Source organism: Channa argus, chromosome 9 (genome assembly GCF_033026475.1).
Source record: "Channa argus isolate prfri chromosome 9, Channa argus male v1.0, whole genome shotgun sequence".
Classification (NCBI taxonomy): domain Eukaryota; kingdom Metazoa; phylum Chordata; class Actinopteri; order Anabantiformes; family Channidae; genus Channa; species Channa argus.
The window spans coordinates 24,826,507-24,843,336 of record NC_090205.1 but is presented as its reverse complement, the minus strand read 5'-3'; the positions used below and the strand labels follow the sequence as shown (position 1 = coordinate 24,843,336).

Sequence of the window (16,830 nt, the reverse complement as noted above, 5' to 3'; positions counted from 1 at the left end):
GCAGTCATTGTTGAGACACATAGGACCTGGACATTACAGAGCCCTTGTACTGCTTTTTAAAATTGGTTTCAGATGTTTTACATTGCGGGCCTGGTGGCTCAATGAGTAGAGCATCGAGTTGGGATGCAGAAGGCCACGGGTTCCATTACCAACTGCAGGACATGTTCGCTGTGGAAGGGACAAAACGAAACCCATTGATCTTCAGATGTTTTATATCATTGCGCTCTTTTTATTAACATTTTACACAACGGCCCAACTGTATTTCTATATGAATATTCGCTCTATTTTTCAAATGAATTCATGCACATCATCAGGTTTGAGTTTTTCATCTGTCCAATTTAAATTGGGTCCCAAATATACTACTATAGTTTTTCTCCCATTAGATTTTTTTGGTTTTTCTGATTCAAGGGTCTAATACTGTAAAAAAAAACATGAGGCATATTTTTTTTTTGTGAGATTGAGTTATATAAATAAAATTTTACTTGGATAAATGGATTTGAAACTATTTGCAAGTAGGAGTGGTAATCTAGTTAAAAAAGAGAAAGAGGCGGACGGTGGGTGAGTAAAAGGGGAAACTAGACAGGAAGTAAGACTTTATTTGGTCCTTATTTCACTGCGGCCAATTACTAAATTAAAAGTAGCATCATATATATAAAACTCTCCATAATGCTCAGGTACAGAACTGGTGGGAGACCGCTGAAATTTCATTGGCTAAGCAAGACAGCATCATATTAAGCATGTTTGATATGGACAGGCGCTTGACCTCAGGGGTTAATAACCTCATTAAAATTTCAGCTCTGCACCAGCCAAGCACACTCATCCAAGCCACTACTGAGTGAATTAACTTTGCCTTCAGCTGCGGGCTGAATGATGGCATCTAGACATAAACTTTGTTGGGCCTCATAGACACTTGAGGTCAGCGTTGGCCGACTCGTCTGCATCCGCTCACATGCTCTAGCAAACTGCGATGCTGTGTGTGCTGATGCGTTTTGTGACATTTGTTGATCATAGTCCGCATTACATTTTTCTAATGCTGAGCCAACAGTAAAATCATCAGGCCGTATTAATGTTGTCACTGAGCAGTAAACTGTAGAGTTGATGAAGCCGTTTTCAACATAGTGTCAGATGAGATTCTGAAAAGATAATTATTGTTCTTTCTCCATCAGAGTCCTGCCAGCTTAACAGGCTCTCACTCACCTACAAGCATGGACACGTGTTTTGTATTGGCTCAGGTCTCCGTTGAATAAGGCACCAAAATGTGCACTGAAACCAACAGTTTCTGCCAATTAGTTGCTAGAAATGAGTCAAAGAGAAGGTCAGTGTCGATGTTAAATGATGCACTCTTTATTCTGTGCTCCTGGTTCATAACAAGTACACGCTGCCCTCCCACTGTGATGAATGTCTGATGTATCTCGTTTGAAAATCACTTTGTCACCAATGTTTGGCTCATACAGTACAATGCTTTAAGGAATGTTTTTTAAAATCTCCATAGTAAACTAAACTGTATTGTGTTATCTCCAGCCTCTGCTGAACACTTTTACCTTAAAGAAATATGTATTAATGTTCTTTGCAAGATGATGTTTTCTGACCAGATGTCTTTGCTTTCAGTCGGCACATGTCCAGCGGTGACGTCTTAATATGGACGTGGATGTTCTAAACATTTTCTAAATCAATGCAGTTTGATCATAAAAATTTTACTTCCTCCATCAATATGAAATATTTTTCTCAACATTCTGCCGTTTTTTAAAAGAAATTAAATTACTGCAATGTTGCGACATTGAGCAGTGAATGATTGAGCCTAGTACAGTGGAGAGATCATGTGAAGAGCACAACAACACCCCAGTCCATGTTAAAGGCTTGTTCAGACCAATCAATTCTCAGCCTCTGTGATTCTGCCTTTCCAGGGAAGAAGTGCGTCATAGTGGTTCTTGTTAACTAAAAACCATGCCAATCAATAATGTCCCACTTCTGTGTCTTCTCCAGTCAATTATTTGTTCTTGTTTACAACACCAAGCGAGTTTGCCGAGTCATTTTCATCCCAAGTGTTTATCTGATGTAGTGCATACAGTATAAAAGTAATACAAGTAATACGAGCGAATGTGTAATACTGAGCTGCAGTAGATAAATGTCAACAGCAAAAGTAAAGTTACCAGAATCAGGTCTGCTCCTATAATGTGACATGGTTCTGTGTTTCTCTATGGCAACAAATAAACTTTATTTGTAATATTTTTACCCTTCCCCTTTTCAGATGTTTTTATATTTTATCACTACTTCTAACACTGGTAATGATGGATTTACCTGCCTGGTAGCAGGGCTGAGAGAATCCAATTTTCTAAAAATATATCTCAGGATTTAGCAGGAAGTTTACTAGAGTCTCTGAAATGGGTTTCCAAAACTGAAGCTGCACAATATCCTATAAGTTCACTGTGCCAACTGTAGTACTCCAATATTTTAAAAAGGTCCAGCTGAAATCCAAGCCCCAGGATATGGCCGGTAGGTGCTACCAATAGGTTTCCAGATACCCACAGAACTGCTTGTATTTTAAAAAATAAAAGCCCTAATAGGAAGCATTCTCTCACAGCAGGGTTCTTAAGTGCAAAAGCACTGAAGCTTAAACTGTCATGTTAAGATTTTTATTTTTATTTTATCCTTCTTTTTTTTTTTTTATCAGAATTTTCTTAGAAACGTTCAGGCGATCAGCATCCCTTCTGCAATGTGTCAGCTCTCATACATAATTTCTTCAGAAATTATCTTTAAAAGTATGTTATGTTTATCCCCACCCTACCCAGATTTTTTATATGCTTTAGTACTTCACATGACTTGCAATGTGTCAAAATGGGAAAAAACTCAATTAATTTGATCATTCTAGCTTGAAAAAGAAATGAGAAAATGAGCTTGTAGAAGCCCAGAAGAGGGCTTTAAAATCTCCTATGTGCACTCTTTAATTAATAAAGGGGGAGCAGCTGCTGCCTTTGCTCCAGTGTGTGTTTGCCTACAGGTTCCTGCTACAGGCTGCACGACAACAGCTGGTCCACACAATGACACAAACTCCACATATGTGAAATGTTCAAAACTTTAAAGTAAGTTTATTAGTGAACAACTGCGGTTAATGTATAATTTGTGACGCACATTGTAAGACTTTTTATTAAAAAATGCAAAATTGGCACCTTCAATGTAGATGATACAAAATAGCACATCACTGGCTCTGCTTGACAGTTTAGATATATTACAAATGAAATACACACATTTCATCTCATATGCCATTATGTGCATTTCATATTCACTATGGTCCGTGCATGCTGGTAGTCACGCACCATTAAACAACATCTGTAATACAAAGCAGTGGTTCAAGTGGCCTTGATTTGCATCGGCTGAGTCATTCAATGTGGCAGTGCTATGGTCTAATTAGCAAAAAATCATTACCCTGCCTCACACTTATTTCTAATTAGATTGTAATGAGTCATTTTTTTTTTTCAACTTGGATTTTAGGAGGAAGCCATTTACAAGTTAAAGAGTGAGTAAAAAAAAACAGACTAAACATATTTTTGCTTTTCTGCATTGAAATGACCTGAACATAATATTAGGTCAGAAATATAAAACTGCTGCATGATGGAAACAATCCAATGTTATTGATTAGGGAAACTGCTGTCACTGTTTCCTCAGTTATCGTTTCTTGTGCCATCTTTATGAGAAAGATGTTGTTCTCTGACGTTGTTTTTTTTTCCAAGAGACACTGATGCAGATACAGTACAGTACAGGGGATAAATGCTTAAAGGTTTTTTTAGCACCACTTCATCCATGTTGTGCTCCCTTTCTTTCCTTCTACCCTGAGCCACTTCAACTGTTCTCCTTGTGCCGCAGGCTCCGGCTGCAAGATGCGAACATTGGACAGTGGAATCGGGACCATCCCCCTTCCTGAATCCTGTTCCTTCTTCTCCTCTATCCTGCACCTCCTTCCTAAATCTTCATCAACCCCAGAACAGTCCCTCAGTCCTCCCAGTGTCCCTGGTTCTTCCAGCAGGGATGTGTCTCCATTACCCCGTTGGAGAATGCCCTCCAGCTTTAAGGACAGCAGCTATGCAAGGGTGCCAAACTCCTTGTCAGACTCCTCCATGACCCATATCCAGTCAGTGCCTTTCCCCACTGTGGCCTTCCTGCAGCCCATTCAACCCCAATCTAAACCCATTTTGACCTCTGCAAGTGTGTTTGATAACCAGAGCAGACTACCCAGAGCACCACAAGGTACAGTACAGCCACAAAAACTCCAGTAAGAAGCATGACCTTTGGACTACAGCTGTAGAGTTTTAGATTTTAGTGCTCAGGCAAGAGAAAAAAAACATGAAGATAACATTTTAAGTACAAGAGCCTTTGTGAATGCAACAGGTTCATTTAAATGACTTCTTTTACCCAGAGCAAATGTGGTTCTTACATGAGGTGCGTTGTACTGAGTTGGTTATATATATCGCATATTTAATAATACATAATGTAAAATTGCACATTTTATAGTTTGTTGCTAATATACAGTACACATGACATATTTAAATAGGTAGTTTTTTGGGGCCACAGGTGTATTTTGTGCTTGGGAAGAACCGGCATCAGAAAATGACTAGAAAAGTTATGAGCTGAAGTATGTTTTCGATTAATTGTTACACTGAAGAAGTTTTTTCATCTAAGGTAGGATGTATGACTGCTACTTGTGAAACTAATCGGAGATAATATTTCTCACACCATTTTCCTGCTCTATCTCATAGGATAGAGTGCAAATATAAAAACAAGATCTAGATGGATGAAATTTTCTGAAAACATATTAATGTAGAAACTATGCTTTGTAGTATGTGTTGATTGGCCCATTTAAAAACTATATGTCCAGTGAAAGTCTTACATGGATAAATCATTATTCATCTACCTATTCCTCTTCGAGGTGGAGGAATCACATGCGGACATGCATTTCATGATGCTCCACTCCTGCCGTGTTTTGCTCAGGCTCAAGGACGGCGTTCTACGTATAACTGCATATAAGTGATTACTGAAAGCAGCTGGGATTGTGGTGTGTCATTACATCGTGAGCCTTTATAACTGCACTGATAGCCTTCATTCAGGAAGACACACTGTCAACATAACTGGTTCAGTATGCTAATCACACAGCACGTGCCAGAGAAAAACAATTGTTTTCACTGTCAGTAGGAATGATGTACTTTGGTGGCTTTTAATGTGCCAGCTTTTCAGAGTGACTCTCCAGCAGACACACGATGTCTGTTTTTATGTGCACTTTCTGAAGGATTGCTGTGGGGAGCTGAACATATGTACACTACCGTATTGTAGATCCGCTGGAGCTCAGTAAAAGCAGCATTGTCTGACTTGATTGACTTTATTATTTGAAAGTGATTGCGAGTCTTCGATTCCAGATTTTTATTCCCGAGCACATCTGCCTTTCCTTTCTCTTACGGCACATGTTTACATTGATAACAGCTGTGGATTTACAACTAACAGTTTTAAAAATAAAACTGTCACGTGCAGATTTGTTAGCTAGAGTTAGCTCGCTGATTATTTTGGCATTTGATATTATATCATTTGATAATATATTCAGCGCGTTCAAAAAAATGCTATTCATGTCGGAATTTTTAATATTTCCATTTGACTCTTAAAACATTTTTAAATAAAGCACAATAAAGTGGATATAGGCAGGACTTGGTTTCAACCACATTGAGTATTGTTCAAAATAATAGCAGTACAATGTGACTAACCAGAATATTCCAGGTTTTTACTATATTGTTTATTGCTACATTGCAAACAAGTTACCAGTAGGTGCAGTAGATTCTCAGAAAACAAACAAGACCCAGCATTCATGATGTGCAGCTCGTAAGCCTGTGCAATTGGGCAATTAGTTGGAAGGGGTGTGTTCAAAGAAATAGCAGTGTGGCATTCAATCACTGAGGTCATTAATTTTGTAAAAAAAACAGGTGTGAATCAGGTGGCCCCCTGTTTAAGGATGAAGCCAGCACTTGTTGAACATGCATTTGAAAGCCTGAGGAAAATGGGTCGTTCAAGACATTGTTCAGAAGAACAGCGTACTTTGATTAAAAACTTGACTGGAGAGGGGAAAACCTGGCTGTTCAGCTAAAATGATCTCCAATGCCTTAAAATGGAGAGCAAAACCAGAGACACGTGGAAGAAAACGGAAGACAACCATCAAAATGGAAGAATAACCAGAATGGCAAAGGCTCAGACAATGATCAGCTCCAGGATGATCAGAGACAGTCTGGAGTTACCTGTAAGTACTGTGACAGTTAGAAGACGTCTGTGTGAAGCTAATCTATCTTCAAGAATCCCCCGCAAAGTCCCTGTGGAAAAAAAAGCCATGTGCAGAAGAGGTTACAATCTGCCAAAGAACACTTCAACTGGCCTAAAGAGAAATGGAGGAACATTTTGTGGACTCATTAAAGTAAAATAGTTCTTTTTGGGTCCAAGGGCCACAGACAGTTTGTGAGACGACCCCCAAACTCTGAATTCAAGCCACAATACACAGTGAACACAGTGAAGCCTGGTGGTGGAAGCATCATGATATGGGCACGTTTCTCCTACTATGGTGTTGGGCCTGTTTATCACATACCAGGGATCATGGATCAGTTTGCAAAAAGGTCATGTTGCCTTATGCTGAAGAGGACATGTCCTTGAAATGGTTGTTTCAACAAGACAATGACCCCAAACACACTAGCAAACGAGCAAAGCCTTGGATCCAAACCAACAAAATGAATGTTATGGAATGGCCAGCTCATCCCTGGACCTTAATCCAGTCGAGAACTTGTGGGGTGATATCAAAAATGCTGTTTCTGAAGCAAAACCAAGAAATGTAAATGAATTGTGGAATGTTGTTAAAGAATCATGAAGTGGAATAACGGCTGAGAGGTGCCACAAGCTGAGCTGCACCTCATGAATGCTGGGTGTTGTTTGTTTCTGAGAATCTACTGCACCTACTGGTAACTAAAAAATATACTAAAAACCTGGAATATTCTGGTTAGTCACATTTTACTGCTATTATTTGGAACAATACTGTAAATAATAATTAGATAATAAAAATGTCAAATAAATAATAATAAATAAAAGGTAAGCACACGGTCTACTAAGCTAGTAGGTTAGTTAATTTCACTAGAGCAGATAAAGGATACTTTTTTTTACTTCAGCTCAGAAAAGTTCAAGTGAGAAGTCAGAACCCTTCAGTACTTTGTTACCACAGATTTCGGCAGTGAAAACATCCCACTGAATGTTTCTGTGGTGGTAAAATGTGTATTTAAATATTTGTCTTTGACAAACTTGGCTTCGTAATTTAAGATGCCTAAACTGTCACTTCAAGTCTAAAAAAAAAACTAACCCAGTCTTTATTTGCCAGTGTTTCAGTTCAATGAGATTGTTGTCAGAATTATACATTTGTCATTTTTCATGGTGTCATCTGTAGCTTCTTTAGTGTCACTCTCGTCTCCTGGCACTTCCGAATTCAGAGTAATAATCCTGCTCTCTTTGAAGATGTCAGATGTCAGTCTGACAGCGTTGCTCTGGTCTCCTAACTCCACATTTTACTCCCCTTCGCGACAAGAGAGACAATTCTGTTTGACTGCCGTGGAAATCTCAGAAATGAGTTTCAGTAAGTTTCACTGTGTCATTTTTTCAGGTGAAATGGAACCAAAGATGACTTATATCAAATCAAAATCACGAGCCCCACCAAGCCAACAGAAAGAACAGACGAGACTTCAGCTTGCCAGCTGTAAGACACAACATGACACACTTGGGGAGACATGTTACTGTACTGTATATTCTCTGTCCACTTATCATCAACCACACGTGTTCTCCAGCGTTCACATTTTTCAATCGTTGACTTTTGACTATTGTTGCATTTCATTATCATGTTAACTGGATTTTTTAAATAGTTATCACGTCTGCAAGTCAATGTGAGCCTTCATACCTACTGTAGCTATAAAATGGCAGACATTTTCTGACTTCAGACAAAGACAATTCACAAAAAGTGTTATCATACCATTAAAATAGACGGGGTTTACGGTTCCTGCATAATTAACTTGCTGCTCCAGCCTTGTAAAACACAGGACAATGGTCCAAAAACTCTCCAAAGTCAACACAGGGTCATTAATTCTATTTATTTATACATTGATTTTATTGTTTTAGCACACTGAAGAATTATGTTGGCAAGCGTGGAAAACAAACTTTTAACTTCCTACCTTAGCACTGAAAACGATTTCCTTGACTTATACTTGGATGTAAGCACATGTTGAGGCATAGCACTGAGGTATAAATTTCATTTCAAGGAACATGAACACACGATCCTGCTGAATTTCACCTTTGAGCATTTCTCAACCAAATTCTAGTTAAGACCTCCAGCAATTTTATTTAATGTTGCATTAAGCCATTTGAACAGCATGTGCCTTTGTTTAAAACACACCTTTCTCCAGTCAACATTATGTAAATGGCCCTGTACGTGCAGAATTTCTCTCCACTCTACATCTTCTTACATTTCAGAGATTCTGATGGTGAATGAGTCAACTTGAAGCAGGGAAATCAAGTTGGATCAGTTGGTTTCATCACTTTCGCTCACATGGAGGATCCCTAAACGCCACAGTTTGGACACAGTGCCTGTGCTTCATGAAACGCTCAGAACTGGACAACAAGAGATCTTGGCATTGCGGGCTCCCACCTGTGTGCGTTGTAGTGTTAAGTTAGTAAGTATGTCGTCAGGTGTTGTAATAAACCTGCTGGCAGCTATTTTGGAGGTCTGCAGCTCGCTGGCATCAAATTTGAGCAAGTGATTCTGTTGCTCTGCTGTCTCCCAGCATTACTGCCGTTTTCTTTTCCTCAGAGAATTACTAGTGTCGTTTTGTCTATTGTAGCATTGGAAAAGCTTCATGTGATTATCATTAACAAAAAGTATACAGTGTACACACAAACCAAAGCATGTGGGTCTGTTCAAAGCTGCAGTTTTACTCACAGTGACTGTACAGTACTATAGGTTTACATGAGGGTCAGCCAAACCAACTGCCCACTACAATTAGCTATGACACAAGTGATTTTGCAAACAGTTATTACCTACAGAATCACACAGCTAGCATTATAAAAATATATAGGTTTGTCACGTTATTATAACTTCAACATTATATAAATGTATAAGTTTACTGTAGGAATTCAATGGTTTTCATGACTGTTTATCCTGTAATCAAAATTCAACTTGGTTCCAAAATTATTTGGGTACAAAAGTTTCAAGATCAACTTCAGACTTATTTACAGACATATTACAGAGCTATTTGCAAAACATGGCTGAACCTGCGCATTGACTTGTTGGCTTAACACCGTGTGATCGGGAGGAAAAGTAGTGGCACTTTATCAACCACATGACAAGACCTTTATAATGAACCAACCGACTTTCTTTCTTTACAATATATTCCCCTGGTATCAATAAAGCATGAGTAAGGCTGTGTGGGCAACTCTAACTGTTTGGTTTAAGGGAAACACGTGGGTTTTATTTTTAACGGCAAAAAAAGTAGGCAAAGGAAAATAAAACAGAGTAATGTGGGCAGTTAGTGAAACGCAGCGGATCTTCCTGTGCTGATCGGACCACACTGATGAGCCCAAACTAGCACTTTAAAGTAGTGGGTTCAATCTGTTTGACTTCAGCACTGCGAGTGATCAATTGTGGGTTAAGATTGGTTCCGAAATGTAAACAGCTTTGCAGAAGCACGTCTGGTTTGCTATCAGACCTCTAGAACTGTGGCAACGTTTGGAGATTACTGATGCAAATACAAGACCTCCACAAAAATCCTGCAGGACACATGTTATGTAGGTCGTTCATGTACATTTTGCGAGCCATGTGCAAATATTTGATTAAATGTTTACGCGAGGATCTAATACTGCTTTAAATGTAATTAAAATCTACACACTCACTAATGTATTTTTGAACAAAGCATTAAATGGAAACTCTTATTGTAATCTCAAGATTACCATCTACTATTGCATCCTGAAAATACTTTATGTACAGCACTTACCACTGATTACCATTCATGACTCTATTAATGTGACTCTTTCAAATGTGCATTAACTTGTTGGAAACAAATTTTCTTCTATTTTCACATTATTATCAACTTGCATGCAACCGGCCTCAGGCTTATTCTAACCCTGTCATGGGACTATGTGATACACTCATCTAAAGAGTTTCATCACAAGAGGTGAAAAATATGTGAAACCCCATGTGAAATGTTAAGTATTTATGAAATATTACATATAATGTCACCACGTTCACGTCTGCAGTTGTTTTAAGTTGTTTTTTGTTTGTTTTTTACTATTACTATTATAAAACTCCTCTTGAGATGAAACTTGTTTGAATTGTATTCTGCGTCTTTCCACAGTTATGACATCAAGACATAGCAGTGAGTTTTACATGTGAACTTGTACCCAGTAAGCACATATTCTGCATTTTTGTGCTGACTCAGGGAAAAAAAACGTATTGTCGCTGATCGATGCTGTGGATTTCTTCGTATAACCATGTTATTGCAAGCAGTAAACACAACAGATATTTAGGTGTCTTCTTGTCAGTTCCTCGTCTGTACATTTACCTGTAAGATATCACAGCACCGACGCTCAGTTTCTCTCTCTGTTATGGACTGTATGTTTTTGCCCTTTCTAGCAATACTTTTGGTGTTATGAATGCATCCCAACATATTAACCAGTGTTAACTGATTTGCATTGTTTTCCCTTCCCACCTTCGTCAGCTCCTTTCAAATGTAGATATTTGCTAAAGCACACATTGCCAAACATCACTCTGAGCTAACCACATATTCAGAAAATGAAGTAGATCTTCATATCAGACTTGTCATGGTGATTTTAGCCATATTCTTTTGAAATACTAGCCACAGTGTAAATATGATGTAGAACTGTAGAGCACTTGCACAGGACCATTAGTCATGTCATCTTACTGTATTTACCTCCTCTTTGAATCTTTGCTTACTTGCTACATGTATATGTGAGGCAATATCTGTAAAATTGCAGTAGTGTTTATGCCAGTACTGTAGCGACGCACAGGTCAAATTAATAGAATATGTAGCGTACACGGGTGAAACGAGGTCTTCATGGATCAGGCAACAGATTGGCTGTAGTGATACGGGTAGAAGGAGCATGATGTCTGTGTTTTTAAAATGGCGCACATAATGAAAAGCATCGCTCTCATGAGAGTATTGTATTTTTCTAACATTTACTCTAATGCCATGTATTTGTACTCAACACTGAAGGGTGTAATGTACCATTTATTGCACATATTGTTACTCACTAGTCCATAAGTTCTAGTAAATGCTTCTTTTTTTTTTCTTCAGAAACCAATAATAACAGTGATGTTCTTGTGTGTAAAAAATTAACTGTGTATTACTACTGTGTAATATTCTTTGTTTTATGTCAAAGAGGAAAGAGGATAAAAAATAAACTATTTCAATACTTATACTTCATTAAGGTAGTTGCCATGTGGTTTGTTGTATTCAGGTGGCCCTAAAAAGATCCAGGTGGGATTTTATACAGTGTCAAGTTCAATTTCTGGGATGAAGGCAAAGGCATATGCAAGAACTACTTGCTGTACTTTTCCAACTCTGTGGCGAGTTTTAATACAGTTTCATTTAATACAGTAAAACAACTTGTAGAACACCAACCGTGTCGATTGCACGTGACCAGCACTTCTTAACCTGGAAATTCCTGCCACAAGATAAAAGAGAAACAACTTAATTTGACTTCAATGCACTTCTGAAATCAGACTGTGATGCAGTATTTTCTATGTGTACCAGTGTATTTGGAGTGTATAGTTCCACATTTTCCAGCTAATTTCCTGGAAACTTTCCTCATTTCCTAAAATGAGCTTTAATTTAGTTCATAAAATTCCACCATACAGCTACTGAGTCTGGGATATTTCTGTATTTTTTTTTTTACCATCATATCAGTTTTAAGGACAAAATTAAGGAATTTCCTAGTGACCATCTAGTTTATTAGTGTTACTAAAAAATAATAATGCGGCATGCAGCTTTATTAATTATTTATTCATCTTTTAGCCTGTTTCGCAAAGTACATACTGTAGCTTTAAAGAACTATTTACCAATGGCCAAGCTGGTCTGTAACAAGTTATGAAGAACCACAATTCTTCCTTTTTGCAAACTCAGCTGGTTATTGATAGAATTAATACCAAACTACATTAGTTTTTCGTGCAAGTAATGAATAAAGTTTTCAGAAAATTAGCATTAAATGTGGGACGCATCAAATAAAATCTTACAGTAACTCTTCATTTTACCAAAACCATAATTTAGCATGGTGATGGTCAGATACTGAAGACATACCCAGCTGAAAAACGTGTACTGTAAAAAAAAAAAAAAAAAAAGATCATGACATAAAGTTGGCAAAAAAAAAGGGCAGGAAACTATCTCAAGTAAAATTCCACAGCTTCAGCCAAAGGAGCATTTCTCCTGCTCTGGCTCTCTGGGAAATATTTGGGCATTGGGAGTCTCAGGCCATCTGCTCTGGAATAAGCCTTGAATTCCAAACTCTGATTCTACTCGTGACAAACGCAGCACCTATGGGTGACAGCAGAGTGCTGCGATGTGAGTGCCACAGGTGGGCAACCAGTGTTGAGCAAATAAATGTGCCGCTCAAAGTAATATGAATAAACCGGATTGGTTATTATCATGAGATCCAAAGAGTTTTGGAGTAACACAGTCTTTAGTTTATACCGGCGACAGAAATGTCCGTTTCTCCATTTTCAGTTTGTGCTCGCTCGAATTCATTTAATCAAATTGTACAATGGTGTTAAGCTGTAGGCACTGATGGAGAAGTTACTTGTCAAAAGTGATATATTAACTTATTACTTTTAATGAACAGTAATAAGTAAGTTACAATCTTCCCTTAAAATAACATTCAGTGTAATATAAAGTAAAATGAAGAAGACCCTTGATAAATATCACCTACACACCTGCCTTTCAGAGCTCTCGCACAGACGACCCAAACATTTATGTGCCCTGATTACAAACCCTGAAGCTAAACCTGCAAAAACAACACAGCAAAAAAAAAAAATTCCCCTTTTCATGCTTCAACTAAATCCACTTCGTGTGAATGTGGCGAACGATTCTTCTGAAAACACAGTTGATGCTGTGCAAACATCCCCCCACATACTTCACTACAAGCCGCCTTAGCTCCTTCAAGGACACTGTTTCAGCTCCAACTTCTACTGCTTTACACCTTTGTGCTGCAGAGAGACGTTAGAGTTTTTGGAGATGTTTCTGGCTTGTTATGTGGTGCCAGAAAGTGATTTTCTAAAAGAAATGCATTATTTCCTCAGAGCCCAGATTATTGAAAAGTCTGAAAAAAAACTCACAGTAAGGTTTCTGAATGTGGTAACATGTGACTGCATAAAGTCACTAGTAAAAATATGACTATACTCATGAGGAAATGTATTATTTTACATTATACTACATAAGTCATTAGTCAAACCCTGGTTGTAGGAAAGGTTCATGAGCTGTGTGTCCTACAAAGGTGATTTCTTATGGGTCGTGCTATTTTTTGTCTGAACCACTATAAAACAAAGAGATTGGATTTCTTATCCTCGCTGTGTTAATGCAGGTTTTAGTGGCTTAGCGTGTGTGTGTGTGTGTGTGTGTGTGTATAAAGTAAGCCTGCTCTGGTTTATTATACTTGAGAGTGAATCACTTGTATAAAATGTACAGAGGAGTTGAATGTGAATCCTGTTTTCTTTGCTTTGCTTCACTTTACTCTACGTCCATTTACATTCTGCTCCGAAATGAATACATATGAATGTGTGAGTCTTTGTCTGCTTGCATTATGTTTGTCTCTCAGCACTCAGCCACATCTGCACAGGTCGCTTCATTAGTTCCATATTGAAGCAGAGAAACGAAGCCCTGTAAAACATCACCCTTGTTGACAACAGGGGAACATTTAAATATTGGACTCAGCTGCAAATCAAAAGCAGCCTCTCGAGCTGCCCAGCGTTTCTGTAATCTCGTGCAGCTTGAGTTGAAAGCGTCTTACTGTCCCTGACATAGTCATTTCCCTCTGATTTATCGATACAAATTTAATAGTCTCGTGTTTCTCTTATAAACTTAAGTACGTTTGAGAGATTTGCTTCAAAAAGATTTACGATGCAGGACACATTGTACATGCAGACGAAGGTTTTTACCTGCTCACTCACTTATTGATTCTCTACGTATAATTCGTCCCGGTGTGCCATCCGTCAAGTAATAACTTTCTTACATGGGAGGTGCCATAGCTTCCTTTGCTGCTGTGCTGCTCTCGCCGCCGCTCTCTGAGCCAGTTGATTGAGGGAGAAAACTAAAAACCATTAATTATTAATTTGATGAATTCGAAGCATTCGACTGGAACATTTCATTCTAAAATTCTGAATCATCTTTTAAATCAGGAGACACTTGAGCAGGGCCCACATTATGTCTTCTACTCTCACATCCACCAGGTTTCACTTTAATTATCTTCCCGGACATCTCATTTCAGGGTAAAAAGCTCTTCAGCTGCTGTTATAAATCTCCTCTGTAATGTAAATGACCGTTAGCTAATTTAAAGTTCCACATAGACGGGATTCTTGACATTTAATTGCATCGTAATGTATAATTATCCAAGTTTGAATTAAACTGATTAACATAGTAAATAACAAAAAAAACTTCCCCACAGCCCCTTAATGCAGTATGGACAATGCTTTGTCCTCTAACTAAAACAGGTTAATCATGACCGAATGAAACCCTCAGACCTGCTTCTCTTGGACCCGGTGATCAGTGACAAAGGACAACATGACCCTTCTTTGCTGTAGCTCAGCAGATTTCCCTCATCTGGCTTTTGTTCTTCACTGAAATTCACTCTTACTCGTTATGCAGCAGCGTGCGGGTGAGTGCAGTGAGGCATGTACAGTACACTATAAACTAGTTTGGGCTCTGGAATGAACAGGTTGATAAGGTGTTGGGCTCAGAACTGTGGACCACAGCTGAGCAGAAATGTTTCAGCCAGGTTTCAGCCCGATATGAAATATTAGCCTGCTCTGTACAGCTCTGAAGAGACTAATCCATCTTTTGAATTTGTGAAACAGTATCCAGGCAGTTTTTATCCGCAAAGTGTTGCAGGTGTAGTTATTAGTTTTTGGAAAGCCCTTTGAAAAGTTTCTCATTTCACAGAGCCTTAGCAGCAGGCCAGATTTTAGTGCCATGCTGCCACGTGCTGCACCATGGTGCCTGTCTACTGAGCTTACTGAACTTAAACCCCCCGTACCTGATTTTGTGATGCCTCCCCCTGTAATACGTTCTTCAAAACTAGTCCCGTGATGAAGGTTTTGAAGAATAGCGTGAGTTGAATTGTGCCTTACCTCGTGCCGCACATGCATCTTTATTTTCTCTGTGTTGTCTAAAACCTTTGAAGACAGTGTTTGACTATTGACATGTCTCATCATTAACATAAACACAGACTGGAGAGGAGCCCCTCACTCCTTCTTCCTCATTGTTTTGAATCTGTAGCTGTTTTACATTGCTTATTGTTGTTTAGTGTGGTTTAAGTCATTAAATGTCTATTGTTGGACATTTTCCCCTTTTTGGACATAATCAGCCCATTGTTCATGATTTTTAAGTTGTTTTACATCTCTTACTGTTTTGCTCACTTTCCTCAGAGAACTCAAAACCCCTGAGCCCTTAACGGGCTCACTGGGCACAGGCCCAGGGGGCCCGTTAAGTAATCCATTCATTGTGCACTTTAGTTTATTTTGAATCGATGCCAACATCAATTGTATATTGATCATTTTCAGCAGGAAGCAGTGCACTGGAGCTGAATGCCACACAGGCTAATGTAGAATGAAGCTGGCATTCTCCTGTACGCTTGTTTAAGCCTGGATCTGTCTGCAAATGTTCTGAGTGGGTTCACTGAGTTTTATTTAGTTAGACTGTTTTCACATATCTGTTCTAATAACTATCATTATTTGGAGGAGATGCTAAAGTTATGTACAAATGTGCAAAAGTGTTTTGGTTTTTTTTTAATTGACCTGAACTTCATCATCCTAGAAGAGCATTCAGTAAGGGGGCGACTGTGGCGCAGGAGATAGAGTGGTTGTCCACCCATCGCCCCCCCCCCCAGTTGTTGGTTCAATCCCCAGTGTCCTTGAGCAAGACACTGATCCCCAACTTAGTTGCTCCCAGCGAGTGGCAGCTCCCCCATCAGCGTGCAAATGGGTGAATGAGAAGCAGTGTGAAGCTCTTTGAGTACCAATAGGTAGAAAAGCGTAAGAGCAGATCATTTAATGCTGCTTTCAAAGTGTTAAGGTTTTATGGTTTCAAGTCATCTTTCCACCCTGGTCTTGCCTTAGAATCACATGTAAAGAACAGTTTGTTTGTTCATACAGTGAATGAATAAACTGCGTATTATCTTTGACAGAGTCCATCTGTTGGCTCAGATCAAACTGAGGCATTGTGATATTGTCATTTTCAGCCCTGAAACAAGTCAAACTACACTTAATCTGCACTTTCTGGCCTAATGTGTGTTCAATATTGAGATATAAATAAAGTAGGGAAGATTTTGCAATAACAAGGATTTACTGTAGTGTGCGCTAAGGAGAAAAGGGACATGACATTAATCTGGTTTGTTTCTGACACTTTGACCTGAAACGTTTTTTGCTCAGAGCATTGAAACAAGCTCCTTGCAGCAGCAGCAGCAGCAGATGTGTTGGTATTTACTGGGACAAATATAGTGTGTACATGTACATTGCAACACCAGTCCTGCCTTAACACATACTGTACATTTATGAAG

General features: G+C 38.7%; 1 protein-coding gene across 9 annotated transcripts in view; it reads left to right on the top strand.

Annotated features, from left to right (window-relative positions):
- Positions 1-11,492, top strand: part of LOC137133192 (nck-associated protein 5-like) — a 74,894-nt gene extending 63,402 nt beyond the window's left edge. For 3 of the 9 annotated variants that reach the window (XM_067516529.1, XM_067516527.1, XM_067516528.1), the window contains 3 exons: positions 3,862-4,242; positions 7,667-7,759; positions 8,527-11,492. In XM_067516529.1, coding sequence (XP_067372630.1) covers positions 3,862-4,242; positions 7,667-7,759; positions 8,527-8,528 — 476 coding nt within the window. In that variant the 3' untranslated portion in view covers positions 8,529-11,492. Of the gene's footprint in view, positions 1-3,489; positions 3,515-3,861; positions 4,243-7,666; positions 7,760-8,526 lie in introns of those variants that run through there. The other 6 variants (XM_067516531.1, XM_067516530.1, XM_067516533.1 and 3 more) reach the window with 6 other exon arrangements.
- Positions 11,493-16,830: the final 5,338 nt, after the last annotated feature.